The sequence below is a fragment of the Vulpes vulpes genome, chromosome 12 (genome assembly GCF_048418805.1).
Source record: "Vulpes vulpes isolate BD-2025 chromosome 12, VulVul3, whole genome shotgun sequence".
NCBI lineage: Eukaryota > Metazoa > Chordata > Mammalia > Carnivora > Canidae > Vulpes > Vulpes vulpes.
In genome coordinates, this window is record NC_132791.1 from 38,066,329 (window position 1) to 38,092,085 (window position 25,757).

Consider the following 25,757-nt stretch of genomic DNA (forward strand, 5'->3'; position numbering starts at 1 on the left):
TATATATATTTCTGCTTTGCCTTGTGGCTTTTTAATAAATCAATATATTATCTTCATACACACATATTTATCCAATATAGAAACAGAAATTTACGGATGGAAAGAACCATAGGTCCAGGACATCGAGACAGCCTGCATCTCCGTAGGTATAACCAGAAATGTTATCATTCTTACATGAGTATTTAGTGTGTCCTTGAATTCTTTTAATTAAGAGTCATGAAAATATCAGAAGAAAATGGGACCAAAATAATTTCTAATGTGGGGAAATGGTGTGGTGGTATGGGTTTCTTTATTTGAACGTCACAGTGTCTCTGAGTACATCTCTAAAATACAGTCTATCATGGGAATTATGCACAGAAGGGGAGGCATGCATATACTTTTAGGATCAGTTAGAATATATTATGTCCAGCCTTGAGATGACATCAGACCCTAGCTATGTGGCTACAGCTCTGAAACAGTTGGGTTTAAACAGAAGCAGCTGGTCTTAAACCTCCAATGTTCTTTTTCAATCCTAAAGAAAATGTAATATAAATGGAATGTGTCAAGGTGGTCAGTGGTGGGGTAACACAGTTATCCTACACTTGGGGAGATAAGCTTGCAAGCAGATCATTTACATAATACACCAGCCCAACCCAGAATCACACACCAGTTAATTCTTCCTCTTATGTCTAATGTGGTTTTTTGGTTTTACACTGTCTTTTAAAAATATTTTTAGACAAAATGCTATTACATGGTAAAAATCAATATATGTAGAAGAAACAAAATTAACTAGGAAGTTTCCAAATAGCCACCCTCCCCCCAATTTTTGTGCTTATCCATTGGGTAGAATTCTTTAACAAAGTAACATATAATGAAAGTACCACTGAAAAGTAGTAACCTGCTTCTAGAATACTCTGTTTTGTCTCCATATTTAAAAGATAAATCTTTTTTAAAATAAAAGTTAAAAAAATATTTTCCATCATACTGAAATGCAAGGGAACCCAATCCATTAAAAGCAAAATTTCTGAGAAAAATAAGTGGATCTCTTTATACAACTCAAAACATGCTTTGAAGAGAAATCTATGTCCTTAAAGATTTCTCCTTCCCACCCCTTCCCCACTCCCATTTACCTTGTTCTGTAAAAACGGTTTACAGTCACAAAATTCTTTTCAGGTCTGAGTTATCGTTCCCAGTACCAGAATACAGCAGAAGAGATAGCTATAATTTGAATAATAAAATATAATACTATATACCACCTCCCACCCCCAAGTTTGTGAGTAATACTCATTCTTTTATATTTGAAATAGTGCACTTGTGATAAGGTTAATGCATTGAATTTTTTTTTAACAAAAATAAAAGACTCATGAAAACCTGCATAAAATATTTATGGAAATGGAGTGTTTGAAGACAAGCCAAAATTTAAGCTTATTTGCATGAATTCCTATCACAGTTTTAGTTGGTTTGCTGAAAATACTGCAAGTCATAATCCTGGAATAAATGGCTCTGGGACCAAAAGGCTACAACACCCGAAATGTGGTGCTTTCATTTATGTCAAACCACTAGAAAACACAAGCACTTGTGTTTTTATGTCCTTATGCATAAGGAGGTACTGTTGAAAGGGTGGTTTGTCTAAGGAAAAACATTTATTAATAGCAAGAGAATATTTCAATCTCCATTTTTATTCTAAGGATTAGGAGCTTGGCAGATGACTAGCATATGGAAATTTAGAACAGTGTCTAGGATATGTGGGATATTCTAGGGAAGCAGAGTACAGATACTCTCCCATGTGTGTTCAGTCACACAGGAGATCACAAACCTCCAAAGATAGGTGATGCATTTCATTTGGGTGAAATCTCACATCACAGCTAATCTTTATAATTCTGGAGTTTTGTAACACATGATAAATGAATAAAAGCAAATTGAAAAAAATATATTGTACAAAGAAAGTATCTTGATTCTCACTTGAAGTTTTGCTTTTCAAGAATGCACATTTTTTAATCTCTAGTTAAAAACTATAATACTTTGCCATTTTTGTCCTTACAAAAAGGTTCATCCTTGTTGAGTCTGTGACTTGAATTAACATAATGATGCAAGCATAGCTACCACCACATCACCAGAAACAGTGATGCCATTGAGGTACCTGCCTCTTCCTGCATCTCTACAGAGTGAGCTCAAACATAAACTGTACTACCATTTCAGCCCATTATCATCACTTCTTCCACTGATGTTATGACTTAATCTTCTGTTTCACAGAGCCTCTTGGACCACATATCTGATCTACCATTTGGACTTACCTTCCCCTTTCTCTTCAGTTTTATTGTATTAATCATGAGAACACCAGGACATGTGTCCCTGCTTTTTTCTTCTTCAATTCACAATGAAGCTAAGACAAATGTTCTCTACCTTTCTCTGAGCCAACAGACCTTCCCAAACAGAAACCCTTCTTTGCCTTTAATCCTGTTGTCCTCAGGCCTATTTCTTTCCTTTCCCCAGAGTCTTGATTCATCCATCCTTGACTCCACGGTGTCTTCCTTGTGCAAATAAAGCATTAGAGGGGATTTTGAGTGGGGGCTGACATGTGCAAGGCTACAGGATGTCTTGTGATAAAACTAACAGAATAACTCTCTTCCTTTTGTTTATAAAAGCAGTCTTCTTGTCTTCGGTCTTAGAACACCTTACAGGAGTGATACCCAGGTCTTCTTGGGCTTTTTCCAAAATGGCTATAGATGAGATAATTGTATTTCTGGTCTCTAAATAGGTATGTTAGTAAGATATAAGTAGAAAGATGTTAAATACTGTGTTTTACATTTGGCAGTTAGTGATTTCCAGGTTTTTGCTTGTGGGCTTTCTAGATTTTATAAGATCATGTTGAAGGCTTTTTGAAAAGCAAGAATGTTCTTTGTCTAAAGTCATACAAAGGGAGAAGCCTTGCGGGGAGGGGCGTTGCATGCTTGGTTTGTTAGGGCCAAGAATTCTAAGCACGATGTTGAAGTTATCCTTTTTTTTTTTTTTTACAGTTGTGACTGAGTGTGAGTATAATAAATTCAAAAGCAAAGAAGACCATTTCACACTAATGACAGCAGTATACACAAAGTTCAATTCATCCAGTTACCATGTGGCTGTTGGAATAATTTTTATTCTGATTTATAGAAGTGAAATGTAAATTATTTGCTCTGTGAAGAACTGTGGTACTATAAGGAGATTGCTAAAGTGTTTAAGTATTAACTGATAATGTTGTGTAGTCTTAGACCTGACACTCCCTAAACACCCTTCCTTCTTGTCTATCCCTTGACTTTTCTGCTGCTAAGATGCTGTTCTTTCAGGGATCAGGGAGCTGACCCTCCATTTTGAAGGATGCACATGAAAAACTCCCTGGGAAGAAGAAATTATGACTGGTTTAGAACCTAGTCTTCACAAAGGAAATTTTCTTGAAGATGTGTCAGAGTCAGAATTAGCTGGGCCTAGTTTACCTTTGGTCATTTCTCATCACCTGTCTTCAATTTTGATCCCTGGGCTGAGTGGCCATGGATCGCCTAGGTATAAGGGAAGCTCATTTATAAGTTACATTTGGCTTTTATTAAAACAACAACAAATAAATGGCTTTCTGTCCTCTTTTCTAAACTTCTTATCATTTGCTAATATGTTAAAAATTGTTTATATCTGTTTTAGTGACTAGCAGTTTTAAAACTCCCTCAACTAAAATTAAGACTTTGTACATGGAAACTAGATGATCTGCATAGAAAGAACTATTTATCTGTTTTACATCTTACATGATCTTTACCATCTTTGTTCCTTTCTTCTGAGAGTAGTGGCCACTGATTGCCAGGTTTGTCTTAAATTTTATTAGAAAGGTAAGCATGTATGTTTAATCTTCAAGGTGTAGGAAAGATGAGTCAGCCCCGTGAATAAATTTAAAAACAAAATAATATTTGCTTAGGGTGATTTATAAATAAATATGAGGCAACCATTGGTGCCAAGTGTGAACCTTCTCTTTGATTGCTAGTTAAATCAGTCCAGATTTAAACATGTAAACTTCTTGATTTGTATGGAGGAAGACATCTGTATTTGGTTTATTAAAACCTGCTGATGTCTCCAGAACTAAATTTGTTCCTATATGGGCCTCTGGGTAGCTGTAGCTAAAAAGCAGAGCTGTATAGGTTTTGCCTGTCTGATTACCTGACTTCCAGCCCTGTACAGGTGTGCAGGAATAAATTAACATGAGCTACCTCTGATGAGCCACTGCATACATTAACAACAGAGGTGAAGATGTGAGAACATGCTACCTGTCTCCTGTTATCACCTTCTCAGCAGCAACATCCATTTTTTCCATCATTCTCTATGTTTGGAAACTTAGAACTTTTCTAAAGAGAGATTTTCAATAAATGCACATGATTTCACTACCTTCAAGAAATGAGCCACTTAGCACCAGTTTGAGATAACTATTAGTATATTTGCCTTAATATAATTAGCTGTCAAATACAGTGTGTTAATTTTCTTTAAGTAGAAGTAGAGAACATTTTAAGGCATTTCATTTCCTTTATCTTTGCCAATCAAACCAAAACTCTTCTATTCCAAAAGTCTTTTATAAAGTAAAGTTGTGCAGGTCCTCTGACACTTAAATGTTAAGGAAGAGATTTCCCTTCCTTTACTCTATTTGGTTTCACAATAGGAGCCAGCAGATCAATAGGTCTTTTGTACTTATCTCCATTACTTTCCATCAAAGGCAAACAAACAAAATAAATCCCCCTTCTGAGTAATTGCTAGTTGTGCCCTCCTCAAGCGAAACTTTGGTAGTAAGATAAACTTCGGTGTCATTCCTGTCTCTGGGGTTCTTTTTATACACTGGGAGAAGAGCAATGAGCAAAACGGTCTCCTTGTATCATGGGGAGAGGCTCTGACAAGCCTAAAGTGAGCCTCGGATCTTCCTAATGATCTCCTGCTGGCCCAGCTGGATGTAAGACAAGCTCATTTAAGCCTCTGCTGACCTTTCACTCCTCCATTCCAGGAACTACACCAGTCACTTCCACCGTCTTCCAAACTGAGTACCAAATAGACAACACAGCTTAATGGTGGATGAACGACTTCCTTTTCATGATACAAAGAGATTCTTAAACGTTTCTATTGATGAAAGTTACATTAAATCTCTTATCCATACATAACTTTCATTGCACAAAACACATTTCTACATACTCCTTGTTCTTATCTTCCCTTGAAAGGAACAAGCTGTTACTCTTGCCAGCATTATCTTGAAAATTCAGGCAAAATTGCACTTAGAACAGAACGCACATACTGGGGTGCTCCGACAGTATTTTTCACAATGGCAATTCTTTGAAACAAGGGTCATCCTCCTGATTTCTGCCTCCCTTGGGTCTGCCACCATCTCTCTGACACCCTGAGAGATTTTATTGGTCATAATTATTCTACATAATTATTTAGATACTTGTTTCTGTAGATAATCCTTTCTTTTTAAAAAAAAACACAGGCCATTCTCACTGAAAGTGGGTTGTAAGACTGCACACCTGTATTAGTCAATTCTATCAGTATGGTTCTCTCTTAGGTGAAAGGCTTCTTACCAGCTCTCTCTCGCTGTGAGTGATCATTTGTTGTTATGCTAAAAGAAAGGAGACCTTCCTTTCTCTGTTGAAATTTCTTAGTGAAGGTCGCGCTAGAAAGCATTTCTTTTTCTTTTTTTTTTAAGCCTCAGAAATAATTTAACATTTTTGCTGTAAGACTCCCACAAGCTTCAAATAAATGAATGTGGCAAAATATGAAAGGAGTTTACACTTGCCAAAAAATTACAATGTCATAAAAAAGGGATTTAGTAACTTCGATTCTTGAGTGCCAAGGTGTGTGTGTGTGTGTGTGTGTGTGTGTGTGTGTGTACACATGTGAGCAAGAAGTAGGCTGCAAAAGAAGAGACAAGAATACTTTGTAGGAAAGGACAATTTTTCTTCAGTTGCTTAACATAAAACTACACTTTTAAAAAATACCTAGATTTTATGTCCCAATGCAAGCTGCTTGAATTAAAAGAGGAGTTGTAAATTCTTGGTAAAAAGCTGTTATGCCTGAAGTGTTAGTGATCTTAACTCTAGTACTTTATGGAGTTTATTACTTCTTTTATTAACTAGGGGGAAAAATGTTACCCACTTCTAGTTCAATTCTTTTTCTTGCTTGCTCTAATTATTTCGCTTTACCTTGGGAAAAAAAAGCCAAGTGTTTCTAGCTAAACATATATAAGTGATGCTTCAATCTCGCTAGAGCATATATCAATCTGAATTATTACCAGCTATTCAAAAAATATGCTAACGTCCTCATCTAAATGCATCCACATAATGCATATGTGTGTTTATACATAAACATCCCCATAAATAAGAATATCAAAAGACAGATCATCCTTAATTGCCAGAACAGACATCTTCATCTTGAAAAGTAATGTATGAAGTTACTTTATCATATTGATGGGAAATAACAAGATTTTGTAAGTAAAAGGAGGCAGATTTGGACAATGAGCACAACAGACGTTCAGAAGGAAGCCTCTTCGGTCTGATGGCCAGCTGAGGGGGCCGCTCTGACTCTGCTGCCTTTTGAGTCTGCTCTGTCATTGAGGGGGCACTGGTGGGTCAGTTCGCTCACTAGTAATTGTGTTTTACAGACTTCTAAAGCAATTGGCTCAGTCAGTCCCAATTCAATAAAAGTGGAGAGCAAGAGAGAGAGCACTTTTGTTCTATTTTTTACTTGAAATTATTTCATTCAGCAGTCTGTCTTTTTTATTACCAGGACTTGACATTAGCACTCCAAGCTATATTAGCATCCATTTCAGCAGTTCAGTAATGGTATTAAAAAAACACTTAACTTCAACGGTGAATGGTTGTATGACAGTACCATAAAAAATCCACATTAAAAAAAAACTCATGTATTTGTCCCAGCAAATTATTTTTCACTTGTTTAACCACTTCAAAACTATGTTCTCATGATGGGTATTCAAGAGGACCTTGTTCTCAGAAGCAGCCAACGGTGCTGCTCTGCTGATTAGGGAATTGGGGAAATCAGTAGGGAGAGGGTGGGTAAAGATGCTGTTTACCCTGTAGTTAGATTACCTTCCATTCATCAGCAGAGATAGAATTGGCAACCTCAGAGCACCCAAGGTGAAATTCTTGGATCCTCATGCATAGCTGGGATTTGATTTTGAACCCAACATTCTCCAAACTTGGGAGCAAAGCCTAACTACTTTGGCACTGCAATGTGCTCATAAATGACTACATTAGATTCTAAATTTTGATTAAACATTCAGTAATTAATCAATGGTAGACATGAAGCAGTTGGCAAGGTCCAGAGCTGCAAAATGTTTAAGACATAAAACATTACGAAGTAATTAGAATATGCTCCTTCAAGAGAAGGATTGCCTTCAATAAAGAGGTAAATGATAGCATCCTGTTTATTGTGGACGTAGGCAGCCAGAGCAATATGATAAACTGCTGGAAATACACATATCAGTAATCATCCACATTATTAGTGCCATTAATCATAATTCCAAAAATATGACAGCAGCAGCCAACTTTTTGACCAATTTTGCTTCTGCCTGTTGGCCATTATAACTTTGCTAATAGACTGCAGAGCTCCTGTGCGTGGCAGTTTGCATTGAGAATAGAAGGTTAATTATATTTGAGCTGCTGATTTTTTCTCTCCTTGGAAAAGGCTTAGCACTTTGACAATCCCAGGAGCTCACTGTTGTTAAACCAGTAAAAGTACTTTATTGAAATTTTCTTTGTTGGTCAGGAATGAGGAGATATTTCAAATGAGATATAAGCGCCAGGCTGGGATAGCCGCTAATGTTTCTTGCTCCAAAGTGATCCTTGGGCAGCAAAATGAACTCAGTGGTTTCTTTAGATCACTTGTTCTCTCATTTCTCTTTTGCACTTGGGTAAAAATTTCAGCACTATATGGTGGTACATGAGGAAATCCCATAAGATCAGTGGTAGTCTCAATATGTAGGACTAAGAAATTGGGGGGAGTGGTCCTTAATATTGAGAGAAATAAGCAGTCTTTTAATATAAAATTCTGTATTCCCTATGCTCATGTGAATAAAAAGTAAAAATAATTTCAAAAAATTGTTTCTAAAGATTGAGATGTTTAGTAGCATAGGTACATTGCTGCTTAGTTAACTAAAGTTTTCATGTTTTCATTGGTACTTTTGACCTCATTTAACCAAAAACATAAATTAGATTTTGTGCATTCATTTTGTCCACGTATCTTAAGTGGCTTCATTTTTAATACAGAATTCTACATAAGGCCATAGCTAAATAATAATACTGATGGCCTACAAAATTCTGTCCCTTTCCTTAGGGAACTCATACATTCCTAATCTTACCTTTTTAAAAGACCTTAACCATTTTAATGATGTAAAACATTTTGAATATTTAATCTTAGGAAGTATTTCCTTTGAAAAAGATCTCAGAAAGAAATTGAGGTTTCACACTGTACATATTAAAAAAAGAATGCTTATTTTTAAAATGGCAGAAAATTTTCAAGAGAAAAAAATGCATTCCTGTTATTTTAGACATAAGTCTTCTGAATTTTTTATATAAGTCAGACTATAACACAAGGGTTGGAAGACAAAGACTTGATGGTTAGTTCATCCAGGGTAAAAATATACATATATAAAACCTAAAATTATAGCTCAGGTTCATTACATTCCTTAAAAGACACCAGTGTTCGTGGCCTTTTTCTTACCCACCAATAGTAAGTAGTAAACTGAGCACCATATGAGCTGCCTGATTGAGAAAATTTCTGAATGCTGTGAAAACATAACCCTCTTCACAGTGTAGCACTCCTCTCACGTTACAGTGCAACAGGTACCAATTGAATTCAATCAGCACCCTGGAGAAGCCTTGATGTGTCAGATACAACTCAAAAGTAAAATGGTTAGGGAATGGGCTGTCGGATATCAATTCTACACTTAACCTGAGCATCCGGCATACACATTTTCCATCTACCAATCTGCCTTCCCAAATGCCATTACTACATTAACATTTTTTATGCATTCCACAGCAATGACAAATTGTTTTCTAACTGTAGCGCCAGATTTAGTATGCGAAAGACACGTTTGCCTCTGCCAACAAACCAATAATTCTCACTAACATCTTCAGAGTTACAACATTTATAAAGTTGCAAAGTGGAGTAAACAAACCATCTGTTTGGCTTTTCCATATATGTCATGCTTTCTTATTAGCATATTACGATTCATTTAGTAAACAAATTTGGTGATTTCGTTCACGTCAAAGTTAGGTCGGAAGCTTGAAGATGATTAACATTGCTGGGACATGCACATTAATACATTGCTTCCTCGGCAAAGTTAAATGGCTTCTCAGGAGAATCACCCCTTGTTGACAAGATGAGACTGTCAATTTTGTTTGCCTGCCACATTAGGGGCCGTGAGGGGATGGCAGGCTCTGAGAGAGGGGAGTCATGTAGGCAGCATAATTCACTGTGAATTGAGAAAAGAAGTCTAATTCTGATAAATGGTCAACCCCAATACATCCTACCTGTTATTACAACAGACGTGCCGTATCTGTGCAGTAAATTAGCTAAACCCCTAAAGAGTTTGGTGGGAGCTTATCTTCAAGTGAATAATTTGAATGTAGAGGGAACTGTCTGCGTGACCAGTATGGATGATTTGTTTTATATTGAAAGAGATTGAAGTGACTGAATTTCATACTTTTAATTTGCAAGAATTTGCTTAGCTTTTATTTCTTGCATTAATATGTACTTCTTTGGGGATTTTTTTTTTTTGAGCATTTACTAAAATTGTACATTGTGTGTGTGAGCTAGAGATGGTTTTCAGCTCTTCTGGAGAGGATCTTTAAATAACAGCCTATAGAACAACTATGAGTTTTGAAGAAATGTATACTATCTAAAATGTCATTTAACTCACAGAGCTGTGAGCCTCCTACCATTAATACAAAAATTTTGAGGAGTTAAATATAACAGATAATGTCATAGCAGTCCAGATAAGAAGAGAATTAATGAGGGGCAGAGGTTTTAATTTTGCATTTCTGTGGATTTAGATAGGTGATGTACATTTCTGTTCAAGAGTATTATTGATTCAATATCCCACAGTACACTCATCTGGCATCTAGGTTTTTCCAGATTGGTTACAAATTTATTTCTCTATCCTCACATATGCATACACACACACACACACACACTATATATATGATATCTGTTATGTATACATCACTGATCATTCTGGACAGTATAATTTGAGGGGTGTGTGTGTGTGTGTGTTGAGTGGCAGAGATAAACAAGAAAATAAAGATAAAAATCCAAGATGGAGCCTCAATTCTATTTTGCCTGAGATATTATTTTGTTTCACTAAGTTTAGAATGGTTCAAAACTGATTAAGAATTCAAATTTATTATATTGTTGAACTTCTCATGTGACCTATGATCTGATTCACTATTCAGTTTTGACTAGTATATTCTTTTGGACATGAAACTTTTTCTTTTAAAAAAAAAAGTTCTTTTGGGGACGCCTGGGTGGCTCAGCGGTTGAGCATCTGCATTCAGCTGGGGTCATGATCTCACAATCCTGGGATCAAGTCCCACATCAGGCTCTCTGCATGGAGCCTGCTTCTCCCTCTGCCTCTGTCTCTGCCTCTCTCTTTCTGTGTCTCTCATGAATAAATAATCTTTTTTTAAAAAAGTTCTTCCCTGTATATCAAAGTCAAAGTTAAAACTTCACAACACTATTTCTTTTCAATGTTTTTAACTTTAATTTTTATGAGTCAACATTGTTATTAAGTTGGACTGGCATTAGAACATCAAAAGAGACATGAGAAAAGAAATGCCCACCAAGACTTACTTTCTCTCACTTGCATTTATGAAGTTACTTAACTGTATTTGATAAATTCAGTGTCTTCTGTGGTTTGCATAGTAAAGTTTTCTTTCTTTTTTTTTAATTGAGACATAATTGACATAAGTATAATTTTTATTAAAGAAACAGAAAAAGAATGGTGGTCCACTTTAGTCCAGTTACAGTACTTCCACTCAGCATCTCAAAATGTTAAGTTTTATGACCTTCCCTATCCAAGCCTCCATTACTCTTTATTCTTAAGAATAATGTTGTTTTCAAAAGGCATTTGGCAAACTCACAGTATGGAGAGAATAGGAAAGAGTACAGAGATTCAGAGGAAGCAGTTGTAATTCCAAGCATAGCCCAAGTGACAGGGCTGTGGCATGCCTTAATTATATACCATTTCTGTGCACCACACTGAAGTATTAATAGGGTCAGAATTATGCTTTGCTCTATCACAACTGCCTTTTCTTAAATATTCTGTTATGTGCTTCTAGTCTTGGGATCTTTGTTTTCTCTTCAACAATGTATTTTGGGAAAAGCTGCACTAAGACTTGTGCATATTACTGATTGAAGGCGAATAAAAGTATTTTTCAAGTATTTGCTATGTGCAAAGTATTCTACTTTACTGAAGGAGACTGGAGGTTAAATGAGATCTAGTTTGCGTTCTTCTTGAAAGTGGCCATCTTGGAGCCCCATTTTGGACTCCTCTTTTAGTGTGTAGCACTGTACTAATTAATACCAGATCCCTGTTAAAACCATATCCTTACCCTTTCTACTTAGGAACTCATCTTCTCTCTCCATCCCAGTCATTCTTTTTTCCATGAGAGGGATTTACGTCTATCTATCAGCATTTCCTACCTAATCAAAGCAAGTAGAAAGAGCTTTCATGCTGTTTATATTCTTGTAAGATATAATAAGTTCTAATATAGATTTTTGTTAATGATTATTTCTCTCTCTTTTCTGGAGATAAAATATCCACAATAAGTCTATATCTAGAAAAAGTAAAAACTAAATCTCTGGAGAACTCAAAATTAGGTTCCTTCATAGATTCCTCCTTCCTCTTACCACATACATCTGCACCTTGCTTCCTCTGCTCAGGTCCTTCTATCTACAGCACTCTCTGGCCTTCCTCCCATTTTAGGATCCTCTTCTCTGTATCTGACGGTCAGTAGGCATGAGTTCTTTCTGTGTCTCTTCCATCTTCCCTTTTTACCTCTTTAATTTTGCTGATCCAAATAAACTTGTAAATTGCCATTAGCCCTAGGCCGTTGTATCTCTTTGTGAGGACCATGTTTTACAACAATTAATGGTTTGGATCGACTGACTCCAGAGTCCAACTATAGGTCTTTGTTAAGATCAGGTGCTGCCTTTTGTCTGCTCAGTAGAGACCAAACCTAATCTCTTAAGGAACAGGATCAGTACTTGCTAGAGAAACTGTCTGTCTTCTTTCTCTACTTCTCTCACTTTTCCTCTTTCCATCCCAGTTACTGTAAGTTTGCTAGAAAACCACCAAGCTCACTGCCATGAGGATGAGTGAACAGACTTCCCACAACCTATTCTTCCCATCCCCACTTCATGTGTTTTGCATATGGTATTTAGGAAGATTATTAAACAAAAATGAAATAGATTAAGAAATGAGCATAAAAGAATCAATTCTCTTGAACTGTGGTTGCATAATGGAAATCGACTATCATGAATGAACCCTTGTACTGAAGTTATGAACAGCAGAGCTAATGCACTGCCATGAGTTCATCTTTATTATTGCATTACACCTGAATCAATTGATAAAATAGCCTTTTTTTTTTTTTTAAGCAAGGGATGGCACTTAATTGAATAAAAGTCAATGTAATTATATTAGCAGAGGCCAACAGTACTGCTGACAGCGGAAAAGGGACACTGTTGAATAGAGTGCCAGAGCTGGTCTACACATTTCTGCACATCGTTTGGTTGACAGATATTGAGGGCTGGTACATCGTCTAATTAGATTACAGATTTCTATTGCTGTAAGTGAGAAATGAAGAGAAACATCTCTTCCTGGTAACATCAGTAGAGATGTGTAATTTCACAAGTCATCTCAGGAAAGAAGTGTCCATCTGGGTGATCAGTGTGTCCTTTTGTCAATGTTAATTTATTCTTCCTTATTCAGTGTGTCTTGATATGACTGCTGTGTGTCTGGCTGCTGTTTTTTCGGCAGTGAATCTAGGAAGTGGTAACTGCAGATGTGTGAGAAGCAACAGAGTTCTAGATTACAGTCATCACAAAATGTGTGCTTGTGAAATTAAGAAAGTGGGGAGGGTGTTAAAAATAATAAACGGGTGGGATTTTGTGGGCTACTTGCAGTTGGCAGATTGTTTTATCAATAGAGTAATAGGACGCAGTGTAACTTGGTTTCCACATTCTTATAATAACTCTGAGAGTGTCATACCCACGTGTCAGGGTAAAGACCACGCGGTAGGCAGTTCCTGCCCTCTGCTTAGCAACCTGCACTTGGAGTCATCTGCCATCTGACACCAAGGAAACAGGGAGCCGGAGTGTCAGAGCAGGGACTGTGGGGACAGCTTCTGTTTATCACTCACACACTCACACCCTGCATGCATCCGTGTAGAACTCATTTATGGATGATAATGATGCTGTAGATTTGGTTTATCTTAATTCAATTTATGATTTTTGGATTATACAGCTGATCTGAAAATCATCAAGACAGCATATAAGTTGATCGCTTATGACAGAAAATGATTTTGTGATCAGAACATTTTAAATCCCTATTTTATTGTTTAAGTTTTTTTTTAAACCAGATGTCTAGAATGTGAATTTGTTTTCTCTCTCTCTCTCTTTCTCTCTTTCTCTCTCTCTGTCTCTCATTCTTGCTTTCTTTTGTGATCGATTTAGCAAAAGATTAGAAAGCTGATCTTATTATCACAAGGTAAGCTCAGCCTTCCTAAGTGCAGTGTGGAGAGGGCTGTTGCCCCTCTGCTCCTTAACACCCGGAGTGCTATTTATTGTCTTGTGTGGAAAGGTGGAGAAGTCTTTCCTACCTTTCTTGTCTCTGAGGCACATACCTCTCAACCATCTCTAAGAAATTAGCCATGCTGGTCACAAAATGGAGTGACTCGTTTTGGTCTTCCATATGTTCTAATTATAATCAGGAGGTCTGTTGAATGTTATACTGGCCATTCTAGGTCATTTCTATTATCACAATTACTTCTTCAAGATGTAGAGCTTCTGACATTATCAAGAAGCTTTTATGTATCTGTGTATTTATTTATTGGTGTATTTTTTGGAAGAGTTTCCTTCAATTTAGGTACTTGTCAAACATGAGAGCCTTTTCAGGTGGTGAGAGGTATATGCCCAAGGGCACTTTAAAAATAAATGGGGGATGTAAATACAAAAGCAATGTTTTCAGATAGATAATAACATATCAGGCTTTGTAAATCATGACATCCCTATGGATGCTGTGGGACAAATCCTATCTTTTTTTTTTACACAAGCAAAGCACTGAGTAGAGTAAAAGTTTTGCTTGTCTCAGAAATACAGATTCCAGTTGTTAAAATAGGGGGACCTTTGTTGTGCTTGATTTGGGGGTTATTTATTGTGTGGGGTTTTTTTTCTTTTTTGTCCCTTTGGGTTTTTTTCTCTTGTTTAGTGTGATTTTTTTTAAACAGTGGGTGGGTTTTATTTTAAAAAATAATTTCTATTTTTCAGGTTTTGTTTTAAAGGATTACATTTTAAAAAGTTGAATTACTTGATGAAAGCATTTTCAACTCTAAAATGCAGCAGCTTCTGAAAATGAAGCATAGTTTACCATTAGATTAGTTGAGATTCCAAATTAATCTGAGGAAAGGAATTTATGATATAGTCTGTAACCCTATTTCAAATTGCTAATCTATAAAACTAAATCTTTTCCTTCCTAAGATGTGAATGAAGTGTAGAAAGGTGAGGGGTAACTTTTTGGAAGTTAAACTGAAATTATCTAGACCGTTTACTTTTTTAAAGAATTGACCTTTTTTATACCTCTAAATAAAGCACTGAAGGAGAAAAGGGGCTTGGCTTTTTTTTTTTAGGTGTAAATTCGAATTAGTCAGTTTAGATGGGCAGCATGTTTCCATTCTTTTATCCTATTTAATATATATTCTGCAATCTCTGCTGTGAGATTTTCTGTAGCTGATGCTGCTACTTGTAAAGCTAACAATATCATTGAGAAAAGGGTCCGTGGATTTGCATTCATTCTACCATTGAAGAATTTTACTCTTATAAAAATTATGTTAATGAAAAGCTCCCCTTACTGCATTCCCCACCACCACTTACTCCCAAATCCTGAGGATATAGAGAAATGTTTGCTTTTGTAATGGTGTAATTAGCAATGAATGTGCTTATTTGATGCCTGGTGGAAGCTGAATCAATTTTAAAATGTTCTCCTTTTTCTCACCCTCCCCACTCCCCGTACACCTCCCCCCCTTCCCTCTTGTTTTCCTAGACACAGTGCCAACATAAACCTGCATCGCAAACTGTTGACCAAAGAACTCGATGACATGGGCCTGGACTCAGCGCAGCCCTCCCTTAGCAAGGACCTTCGGGATGAATTTTTGATGAAGATCTATGGTGCCCAGCACCCCTTGGGGCTCGATGTCAGGGAAGACGCCTCCTCTCCCGCAGGGACTGAAGACTCCCACCTGAATGGGTACGGGAGAGGCATGGCAGAGGACTACATGGTCCTTGACCTGAGCACCACCTCCAGCCTCCAGTCCAGCAGTAGCATCCATTCCTCCCGAGAATCCGACGCAGGCAGCGATGAGGGGATTCTTCTCGACGACATTGACGGGGCGAGTGACAGTGGGGAGTCCGCACACAAGGCCGAGGCCCCTGCCCTCCCTGGCAGTCTCGGGGCTGAAGTCTCAGGATCTCTGATGTTCAACAGCTTGTCCGGGAGCAATGGTGGGATCATGTGCAACATTTGCCACAAAATGTACAGCAACAAGGGGACTCTGAGAGTGCACTACAAAACTGTGCATTTGCGAGAAATGCACAAGTGCAAAGTCCCTGGTTGCAATATGATGTTTTCCTCTGTGCGAAGCCGAAATCGGCACAGTCAGAACCCTAATCTCCACAAAAACATTCCCTTCACTTCAGTAGATTAGTCTCAGAACGGACACTACAGATGCCAGCTCTCACCAGATGGCCTACATATTTGAACTGCCATAGTCAGTGTGTGCTTGTGTACCTGGGTGGGTGTGGGTGTGGGTGTGTACATATGTAGACCTCTGAGTCTACATATATACACACACACACACATATTTCCTTTTATTTAGATATAAAAAGATAAACACTAGGTGCTTTTGAAATTGTTTTCTTTTTCCTTTATAGTTTTGGGAAAGGGGTGGAATCTTTAATTTGAGGGTAAAAACAAAGTACCCTTAAAACACACATACACACACAAACATAAAGTGTGCAACTAGCCCAAATTCTGACAGAATAAGAATTCTTGGTCCTGTCCAGAGGGACAATTTGTTGTACCCATGACTGTTGCCTGCAAAAAAATAAAAGGGAAAAAAAGAAAAAAGAAACAAAAAAGGAACTTCTTATAGTTGTCTTTTGTGAACTTTAAGGTTTTGAGAGAATCTTCAATTAAAGCATGGCAGATTCACCTGTAAATATTTAGCCTTGAGAGGCCAATGATGTAAAGCAATTGTATTGATGGTTGTTTAACTCTTTTGTTTAATTTTTACAGTTACATCCAGCTGTTAGATATGCAGGAAAAAAATAGTTTGCTGGCTAGCTCTATTCATTTATGTTAGCATTAATGCACATTTAAAAAAAAAAAAAACATGGTCTTGTTTTTACTACCTGCTAGATATAGTGATAAAGAGGTGCTGGCATGCTTTACAGCACAGATCTGATTTTTTAAAATGTCCTGTACTAGTACATAAATCCAGTCATGCACTTTTTTTCATACACTACAAGGGGATGTGTAATATCCATGCTTCTTTCTTATCCTTAAACTATTGCCATACTTCAAGTAAGTGTCTTTTTTTAAAAAAATTCACTTGTATAAAAATGGTCTGGTCAGTATAGGGCACAAATGCCAAACAAAAGTATTAGTGTTAACACAAAACTGCCAACTTTGCACAAGTTTCCAGAAAAGAAAATACAATTAGTCACTCAACATAACCACAGGCCAATTTGTCGGCCACCAGAAAACCGCTTTAAAAAAAAAAACACTTGGTGATTCTTTCAAGTGCCGAATGTTATTAGAATCAACATTGCATCCTTCTTGCTTATATGTTAAGTTACATAAAAGGAAAACAAAATTATGTGGTGTGAAACAGCCAAGGCATTTAGTCTTCAGAGGCAGGATAATATTTCAGGATACAAAAGCCCAAATTACTCACTATGGAACAAAGCTGAATACAGTAAAAGTGTTGAACACTCATTTCTAAGGACCTAACCCTTCTCCTTTAAAAAGAAAGAAAGAAGTCTGAACTGGGTTGGTCTGTTGTATGGCTGTCTAATTTGTTACAAGTTCTGCAGTAGTCCTATGATTCAGGCCTGTTTGATAGACAAAATCAAAAGACATTTCACAGCGGCAGTACTTGGAAGCTTTGAAAACATGTGCTGAACTTGAATTGAGCAACACTCCTTTCTGAAAAGCCAGACGAAGGGGGGTTTAAAATAGGATCTCTCACTGTTGAGTGTTTTTTGTTTCCCCACATGATTTGTCAGAGAGAAATGAAAGCAAGCCTGAAACCAAGCAATTGAGAGTGAGAAAGAGGGGGAGACGATTCTCCAAACCTTTTTTGTTTTGTTTTGTTTTGTTTCCGATGTTTACACATGTTGCCTGAGCTGGTTAACCACATGGGCAGCCCTCAGCTACCACAACATACTGACTAAATGATGATATTTACTCAAGTTCGGTCTGTAGCCAAAACCATTAGGATGTGCATTGCAGACTGTGTTTTGTTGTCTTTTTTTTCTTTTTTCTTTTTTCTTTTTTTAAATGGGGGGGGACAGATAAACAAGGAATATTTTGTCTAACAGTACACAGTAACTTAAAGAGAATGTATTTCTTTTCTGCATTTAATGGCCTCAAACATTTCTCTCATCGGTCTCAAAGTTAGAAATACCCCTTTGTTTGAACTTTGCATGTTTCCATTTTTCATATGTTTTGTTATTATTTTTTCTGTGTTCACATCAGCATTCACTTCCGTTAAATTTGCCAAAGGAAACTGTTAATATGTTTCTGTTGTTGTTATTATTCCTGTAGGATTTATTGTACCTCACAGTATTTATTGTTTCCAAAAATAAGCATCATTAGTTGAGGATTCAGTATTTTTATTTGTAAAAATTTCAGAAACAATAGATTCTTAAAGATAAGCTAGACTTGTCTAGAAGCTTCATCTTTTCATCTCCTTCAGAGGATGCTATGGGGTTCGTTTAATTCATTTGTTCTCCAGTGAGGAAAGACCAAAAGTATTCACAGTACAAAAGAAACCATATCAAACACTATGTCTGTTAAATGACAAATGTTTACGGTAAAAAGCTGAGGAATTAGTAATAACCATTTTTGTTTTCTTGTACCTTTGAATTCCCCAAAGTCTTAATTGCTTTATTTTGGTGTTGTGTTAAATTGAATAGACAGAGATGTTTTCCTTTGTTTTATACCATATAAGACTATGTACAGTATGTTTGTGAAAAATTGAACTAGAATAATGAAAGTTTGTTTGCAAACATTTTGGTCCTCTTAGCGTTCTCTGTGTTGCGCTGTTGCCCCATTACCAAATGATTCAATTCAAAAAGGGTGGAAAAAATATTTTTAGTATCCCAACAAAAGATTAGGGAAACACTAGCTTTTCAATTGTGATAGACTGAATTACACCTCGTTTTACGAAAATAACACATTTTTATTTCAGTGATATTTAAAAGTTACACTCTTGGTTGAGATATTAGAACTCATCTTGTACAGAATCAATGTTTAGTCTGTTTAATTTAATGTCAACTAAAAGGTCAAATAGCCCTAGTGGGTGAATTACATAGCTGTCAGCAGGTCACATCAGCAAATGAACCCGGCTTAGAACAAATGTTTGTTACTTGCCACAAACTGGGCTAATGTGAAGAGCCAGTTAGAATAGTCCAGAAGTAATGAGATTCTCAAAGTAGAATTTCCCTTGCTCGGAAACAGGAACGTGTTCACCCTGAGATTTGCCAGAGAAATGGCAAGGAGTCCTGGACAACTGGCTCTTTTTAAGCATCTCGCCTATTTGCTACTTACTACTTTTGTGCCTCAAGTGCCCAAATGTTATGGTGGCCTTCTAAATGGATGAATAACACTTTCCAGTATAAAGCCTATTTGCTTTAAAAGGGACAGGGGGAGTGGATGGAAGCAGTACATAAAATGTAAAATTCTGAAATGCACAATGCTTCCTGTCCCAAAGTGTTGCTTGTTCTTGGGATGTGTGCCTGAGTGCAGTGTTTTGACTTAACTGTAAATCTAGTTAGGATAGTGATCCCAAGACTTATTTGCAAATGGGAAGGGAAAAAAGATCAGCATTTTAATCACTGGGCCCTTGGACTTTGTCCGTTCCGACTCGTTTGTTTCTTCATAGGAGTTTTCTACTGTGGAACAGTTTGTCTCTAGCTGCATCCATTCTGTGCTGGCTGAAAATTAATAGTGATGCAGATTTTCATCCAAGTAGCTTTTACCCATTTGATTGATTATAAGCACAGTTTTGTTACAGAAAATGAGGCAGTATTATTAATGTACATGTTCACTAGCTGGTGTTGAAACTTACTGTTTTGATCATTTTAAACTATGTTTTTGTACATATCAGAAAGGCTTAGTCTGCTTTAGGGAATATCTGCATGCTGCAGAGAGGGACGACAAAGAGCAAGAGAAAGATGATAAGTAATTTGGTTTTAAAAATGTGATTAAAAAGCTTGACATTCTTTGTTCTATTAATTGTATTAAGATAAGTCAACGCAGTGTAATGCATCTCAGATCTTAGTCTAGCTGTCCAATTCAGCCTGATGCCTTTTAAAGGTTTGAAGGTATTAATGTTTTCCTTCTCCATGTGACAAACATTTATTTTAAACGTTTTTAGCACACTAGTGCCACAGCTCTTGTAGTATGATTTCTTTGGTTTTCTTTTCTTTGAATTTCCAGGCCCTTTTCCAGTAAGAGGAGAAAGACACTTAACTGGTTAATAGCCCTCTTAGTATATACATTGCTCTTTAAAAAAAAAAAAAATCTTTGAATATACTAAGAACAGGCTGTTGAGAAGCATTCTCCCCATTTTACTCAGGAGCAACCAAGCACTAGATTCCCACCAAATAAAAAAGTGACCTTTTGTTCCCCTTCCTATATATACACCCCGGATGTGTACCAAGCAAATGAGAGTGGGGGCCACTGGCAATTAAAAGACAAAGAAGCCCGTAACCAGATTGAGGTGGACATGCTGCTAACTGCTAACAGTTGACCTGAGCAGTCCTAACTTGTAGTTGGTCTGTTAGTGTTGGATTAGATTGAGGAACAGTAAATAAAACTCAACTGTCATAAGACACACTACATCTGCTATCATAAACAAGTCATTCAGAAGAAACTTTCTTTAATCCTCTGGAGACACTCCTTTTCTTAACTTTTAAACAATTATAACAAATTACATTTTTTAGAAACTTGGAATATTTAAATTAGAGGATTTTGCTTCTCCCTCCCATTCTTTGTTTTCTAATGGGAAGCGTCTAAGTGTGTAAGGAGGGCAATAAAAGGCAGGTGCTAAAAGACATTGGAAGGAATGAGTTTTTCCAAAAAGCAGAGTAAGGGATACTAAGTAAGGGATTGGTACCTGCCCTGGTTTGGGGTAGCTAGAAAAGAAAATAGAGAATGAACCGTGAGTGTTGGTGCAGAAGAAAGGTCTGGTACAACTGTGCCTAGCAGCGGGTGAAAGCATACCAGTGCACTGCCCCGCAGAGCCCCGTGACCAGGTGCTCCACAGCACCCCAGTCTGAACAACGGGGAAGGCAAAGAAATTGCATGGAATAACAGGTTCCTATGGGTCAGAAGAGCAAACCAGGGTGGTTGTAGGATTTTTTTCTTTGTTTTTGGTTTTGTTTTGCAGGTGGGAAGTGATGCCAAGGTCCCTTAGGGGAGTAAAGAGATATGATGGGTCACCAGGCAAGGCTGGTGGTCAAACTGTGCTCTTAAGTGTATTTTCTCCCTCATTACTTTTGCTTGCTCCTGTAGCCATGATGCCACTTGGCTAGACTTCTTGATCATTTACCTTCCTAAGAAGCATAAAACTTTTCTGTGTTCAAGTTTTCCCTCAAAGCTAAACCATGTGGTAGTCTTCCTCATGTGAGTATTAAGACCATATCTGACCCATCTCAGACTCATTTCTGCATTCCCTATAGTTGGAAAGTTGGTCCCCATAAAGGGTAACTTGCAATTAGTTTGTAAATCAACCGTAAAACTGACAGGTGAATTAGTCTTCATTGGTCTGGCCCAAATGTGCATCCTTCCCTGTGTCCTTTCGTCATCCCCATTCTTTCCATATCTTGCCCAAGATGAAGCTTGTGGTCACATGGCAATAACTGGACATCAAATATTGTCTTTTGGCATTTGTCGAAAACTCCAAATGCCTAATAACGGATTTTTTTAGAAGAGCATTTTTACAAGTACACTGAACTGGATCGGCATTATTGGTCATTATAATGCTATATGTATATTTTTGGAGCAACATACTAGACTTGTTATAAGACTATCTTTATTTTTTTCCAAAGTGTTATTGTAAATTCATTTGACCTTTACTGCAAAAAAAAAAAAAAATCTTTTTTATATAGAGTATCAAGACAAGGCTCAGTTTGTAACAAATAGTGGACCATTACAAAAGAGGAGAGGAAAAAGCTGGGCTGAGCAGTGAGAAGCTTCAGTTCAATTTCACCTCATATCTTTCTAATAACTTACTTGTCACTTTATTACCTTCCAGTAATGTGAATGCTGCTGACAAGACTGTCACACTAACAGCAGACAACACCCTCTCTGCTGCAGCCCCAGCTCTCCTGGCTACTTATTGCCCTGGCCCTGAAGGGACACAAACTAATAGTGTGCTTTCCAGTTCAGCACTTGGCCATCAAATATAAAAGGATGCGTAATTGCCTGTTTATCCCTTGTGAAGGGGAAATTGAGTACAAGGGCTCGGCTTTCCCAGAGTTCCCTGATGTACACACACATTCTCTCTCTCTCTCTCTCTCTCTCTCTCTCTCTCTTTCTCTCTTTCCCGCTCCTGCTCTCCCTCCCCTCCTCTTTCTCTTTCTTCTTGCCTTTCTCCCTCCCCTCCCAACATACAAGCACATGCACACACACACACACACACACACCCCTACTAACCTGCATCTTTGGTAAGCCCAAGGCTGCCTCTCAATGCCCTCCCCAGCTATTAAGTGGACAGTAACAATATGACTTCTTAAATAAAGGGGCAGTCGAGAGACCCCGTGACAGCATTCTCTGTGTCTTCAGAAACTTCAGTGTTGGAATCCCATGCCCACTCACTTGAGGAGTCCTGAGTGTGGCCCCCCGTGACTTGAGCATAATTTCCCACAAGTCAGTGGCATAGCAGAATTAGATCATCCCATGTTCTGGAAGGAAAGCATTAAATTATTTTTCTTTCCCTTCAAAATCTACATATGTTGGAAACAGATTGGTTGTGCATGGTGGTCAAAAGTTGTCGTTTTAGCTTTGGCAGCTCACCATGGGTCTAATGGACACAGGTACCTTGAAATGACAACCTCCCAATCCATAGTGTGACATTGACCAATCAACGCTCATTTTGTTAAACTGGACTGACAATCTAAAAAAAAGTGGGGGTGGGGTGGCGGGGAGGATGGGGCTTTTTACTTTAATTACTAAAACAGGGACTACCCTATATGTAAAAGGTAAGTTCTCCGCTTTGGGAGACTTTTGGTAACTAGAAGTACAGTGAGCTTTACAGACTGAAGGGACGAGAGGACGAAAGGTACAAAGGAGGAACGCACAAAAATGTATTCCAAAATACCTTGAGCCCAAGGGGTATGTAAGTATCGGCTGCTATTTTTGTATCGTGAACTGTTTTGAACGGTGAGATGATGGCTGAAAAGTGGCTAGGTAGTGGCCAAGTGAAGTGCAAGATGAATCTGTGTGTCCTCCTTGAGGAACTGGGGGACCCCATGACCCCTTCCAGCCTCCTAGAAGCCAGTCTGCCAGAAGCTGTTGAACCCTGCCGCCAACAGTCACATCACAAATATATTTGTCAGCCGAATGAGGTGCATGCAGGTGTCCTCTCTGATGTGAACTTTTGGAAAGACAAAAGCAGGAGACGTAGAGATAGAAAGCCTTACTGGTCTTTGTCAACAAATCTGTGCAAAATAATTTCATGAGCCAGTCTGAGGACTGGGAAGAAAAGCACTTTGAACAGGATTCTTGGGGTGAGAGAATAAGCAGTTGGCTTGATGTTTTGTCAGTTCCCCCCGTCTGTGTATATTACAATCATTTATCAAACATCTTCATACCATCTTAAATGAATTAAAAATTCAGTTGCCAAAATTGCACAGAATCTGCTAACTAGTATTAGCTTTTCCCCTTGAAATTAACAGGGATGTTTGAGGACACTTCTAATGTTTTCTTTTTAATGCTTTTTTTTTTTTTTTAAGTTTCATTTAAAAAAATCTTTGAAGGGAAGGAAGAGCAGAAAAAGGTATTTTAACAAAAATGGAGACATAGATAGTATAAAAATATATTTCTTGGAGAGAAAGAGAGAGAGTATCTAAATGCTATACCGAGACTTTATAAGGCTTCCTGTTGCCAAATGTGATGTTGAAATAACGCACAAGGAAGAAGGTGAATCAATCCATTATTAACTGGCTCTGCCCACTTCTGTTGCGGAACACAAGGATTGAGAGGTGACCCTGGGGAGCCCCTGGATATGTGAGAGCCCTGTCAGCTGGCCCTGTGTTTTCCAACAGAAGGGGAGACAGGCCAGCCCTCTGGGTGTCCCCCAGTGAGGGGAGCCGGCCTGGCTCAGGCACAGCTTCTGAGAGGCCCCGCTGCCTGCCTCTTCCCTGCTAGGACACAAAGCACCCCCCCATCCCCGCCAGTGAATCAGTGCTGCAGCCGCGAGGAGCATTGATTCACGGGGTCTGAGGCTCCCCAACTCCCAGACAATGTGCTGAGTTAATAGGTTCACTTGAGATGTATAACTAAGGTTGATTGTTTATTTTTTTCATCTAGTACTCAATTTGGAGCATTTTTGCATGTATCTGTACAGAGTAATCCATTCCTCTCATTGCCTATCTTAATCTTCCCTGACTTTTCCATTCTCTTTCCACTCCCGCCCTGTGCTCTCCTTCTGATCTCACCTACACCCTTAAAAAAAAAAATCCTTGCTGAAGTGAGAAGATAGAACACTGCCTCCTTCGTCCTGCGTTTTATCACTTTGGAAATGTGCGTGTTCCCTCCTGTCCAGGGTTTACATAACATGAATCGAGTGAATTAAATGTTCTAGTATTCTGTATCAACCCGATAGGACTATCTAAGATTTACAATAGATGGTGCACTTGCTTTCCTGTGCAAACTTTGGTTCAGCTGCCCTGCAGAGAAGTCTCACCATTTTCCTACCAGTGCCAGTAAAAATAAAATAAAATAAAAAAATAAAATAAAATAAAATAAAATAAAATAAAATAAAATAAAATAAAATAAAAAAGTGCAGGAGAGCTAAATGTGGATGCATGGAGGTGTCGGGAGGTCAAGGAAGGTCAAAGAACCAGGAGAAGGCTTTGGTCTGAGGCCACCTGGGCATGAGGCTCTGGGAGAGAAAGCTCTCTGTTCTCCCCTGCGGGTCACAGGCTAGTCCTTCTAGAACTAGCAAGATCCCTCACACAGTGGGGAGAACACACGACTTTCTGATTCACCCCGAGCCCACCTGTGTGTCTCAGTAACAAAAACATTTGACTCGACCTGCATATTTGACAGCAGAAGTGGCCAAAGGGAACGGAAATATCTTGAGGAGGAGAAATTCTCACCAAGATACGTCCTCTCCCTCCCCCAGAGTTTGGGGGTCTGTGCTTTGTCCCTGTCGTCCCCTCGGCCTCCAAGCCGTCTCTTCGGCTAAAGCCCGTTGCGGAGCCAAGGCTGCTCCGGCCGCCGGCGGCACCCCCGCCCGTGTGCTACCCGTGGTGGCATAGCTTCAGAAATACTGTGTGTACCTTGAGCAAGAGTTTCGTTTCTGTTTTGTTTTGCTTTTTGGTTTGTTTTGATTAGTAGTCTAAGGGAATTAAAACTTCTTTATTTGCTGTTTCCTTTGTTGTATTTTCTGTACTATAACTGTCTACAGTATGTCTTTTGCATAAAATGCATAAGGGTTTGGGGATGTAAATGGAATTTTATTCATATTTTGTCCAAATACCTCTTGTAATTTGTATCAGAATTCTTGTACAATTTTTATATTAAAGATTTATCAGTCACTGACCCCTTCTTTCCTTCTTGATTTGAAGAAACCTCAACAGACTCCAATAGACCTTTACAAAATACACTTAGTAACACTTCAGCTCACATGGTAATTCACTGTACTGAAGCCCACTTGTATAACTCAGAGTCCGTCTATTTGTACTGAATCCTGGTATTATTGAATACTCTTCTTAGGAAGATCAAACTCCTCTCTTGCTCAGATGGCGAAGCTGACTCAGAGCTATGAAGATTGTAGCCAGTCCTGACGGATCCCAGCAAACACTGCCCAGAGTCTTCCTCACCAAAGCTATCCTTTGAGGGATGACTTTTCTGCATCTCTCCAGAATTCCTTTTCCCCAGAGCCCTTTGCCCAGGTTTTTTTTAGGAAAGAAAGACCAAAGGAAGAACTTAGGCTATCTTTGCCTCTTAGCTTTCTACAAATGCATTGTCTTCCCTCCCC

The 25,757-nt window shown here is 38.2% G+C and overlaps 1 protein-coding gene across 15 annotated transcripts in view; it reads left to right on the forward strand.

Annotated features, from left to right (window-relative positions):
* BNC2 (basonuclin zinc finger protein 2) overlaps positions 1-18,557 on the forward strand; it is a 433,488-nt gene extending 414,931 nt beyond the window's left edge. For 5 of the 15 annotated variants that reach the window (XM_026001440.2, XM_026001439.2, XM_072728219.1 and 2 more), the window contains one exon: positions 15,308-18,557. In XM_026001440.2, the coding sequence (XP_025857225.2) occupies positions 15,308-15,968 (661 nt within the window). In that variant the 3' untranslated portion in view covers positions 15,969-18,557. Of the gene's footprint in view, positions 1-80; positions 147-13,722; positions 13,757-15,307 lie in introns of all 15 variants that reach the window. The other 10 variants (XM_072728223.1, XM_072728214.1, XM_072728217.1 and 7 more) reach the window with 5 other exon arrangements.
* Positions 18,558-25,757: the final 7,200 nt, after the last annotated feature.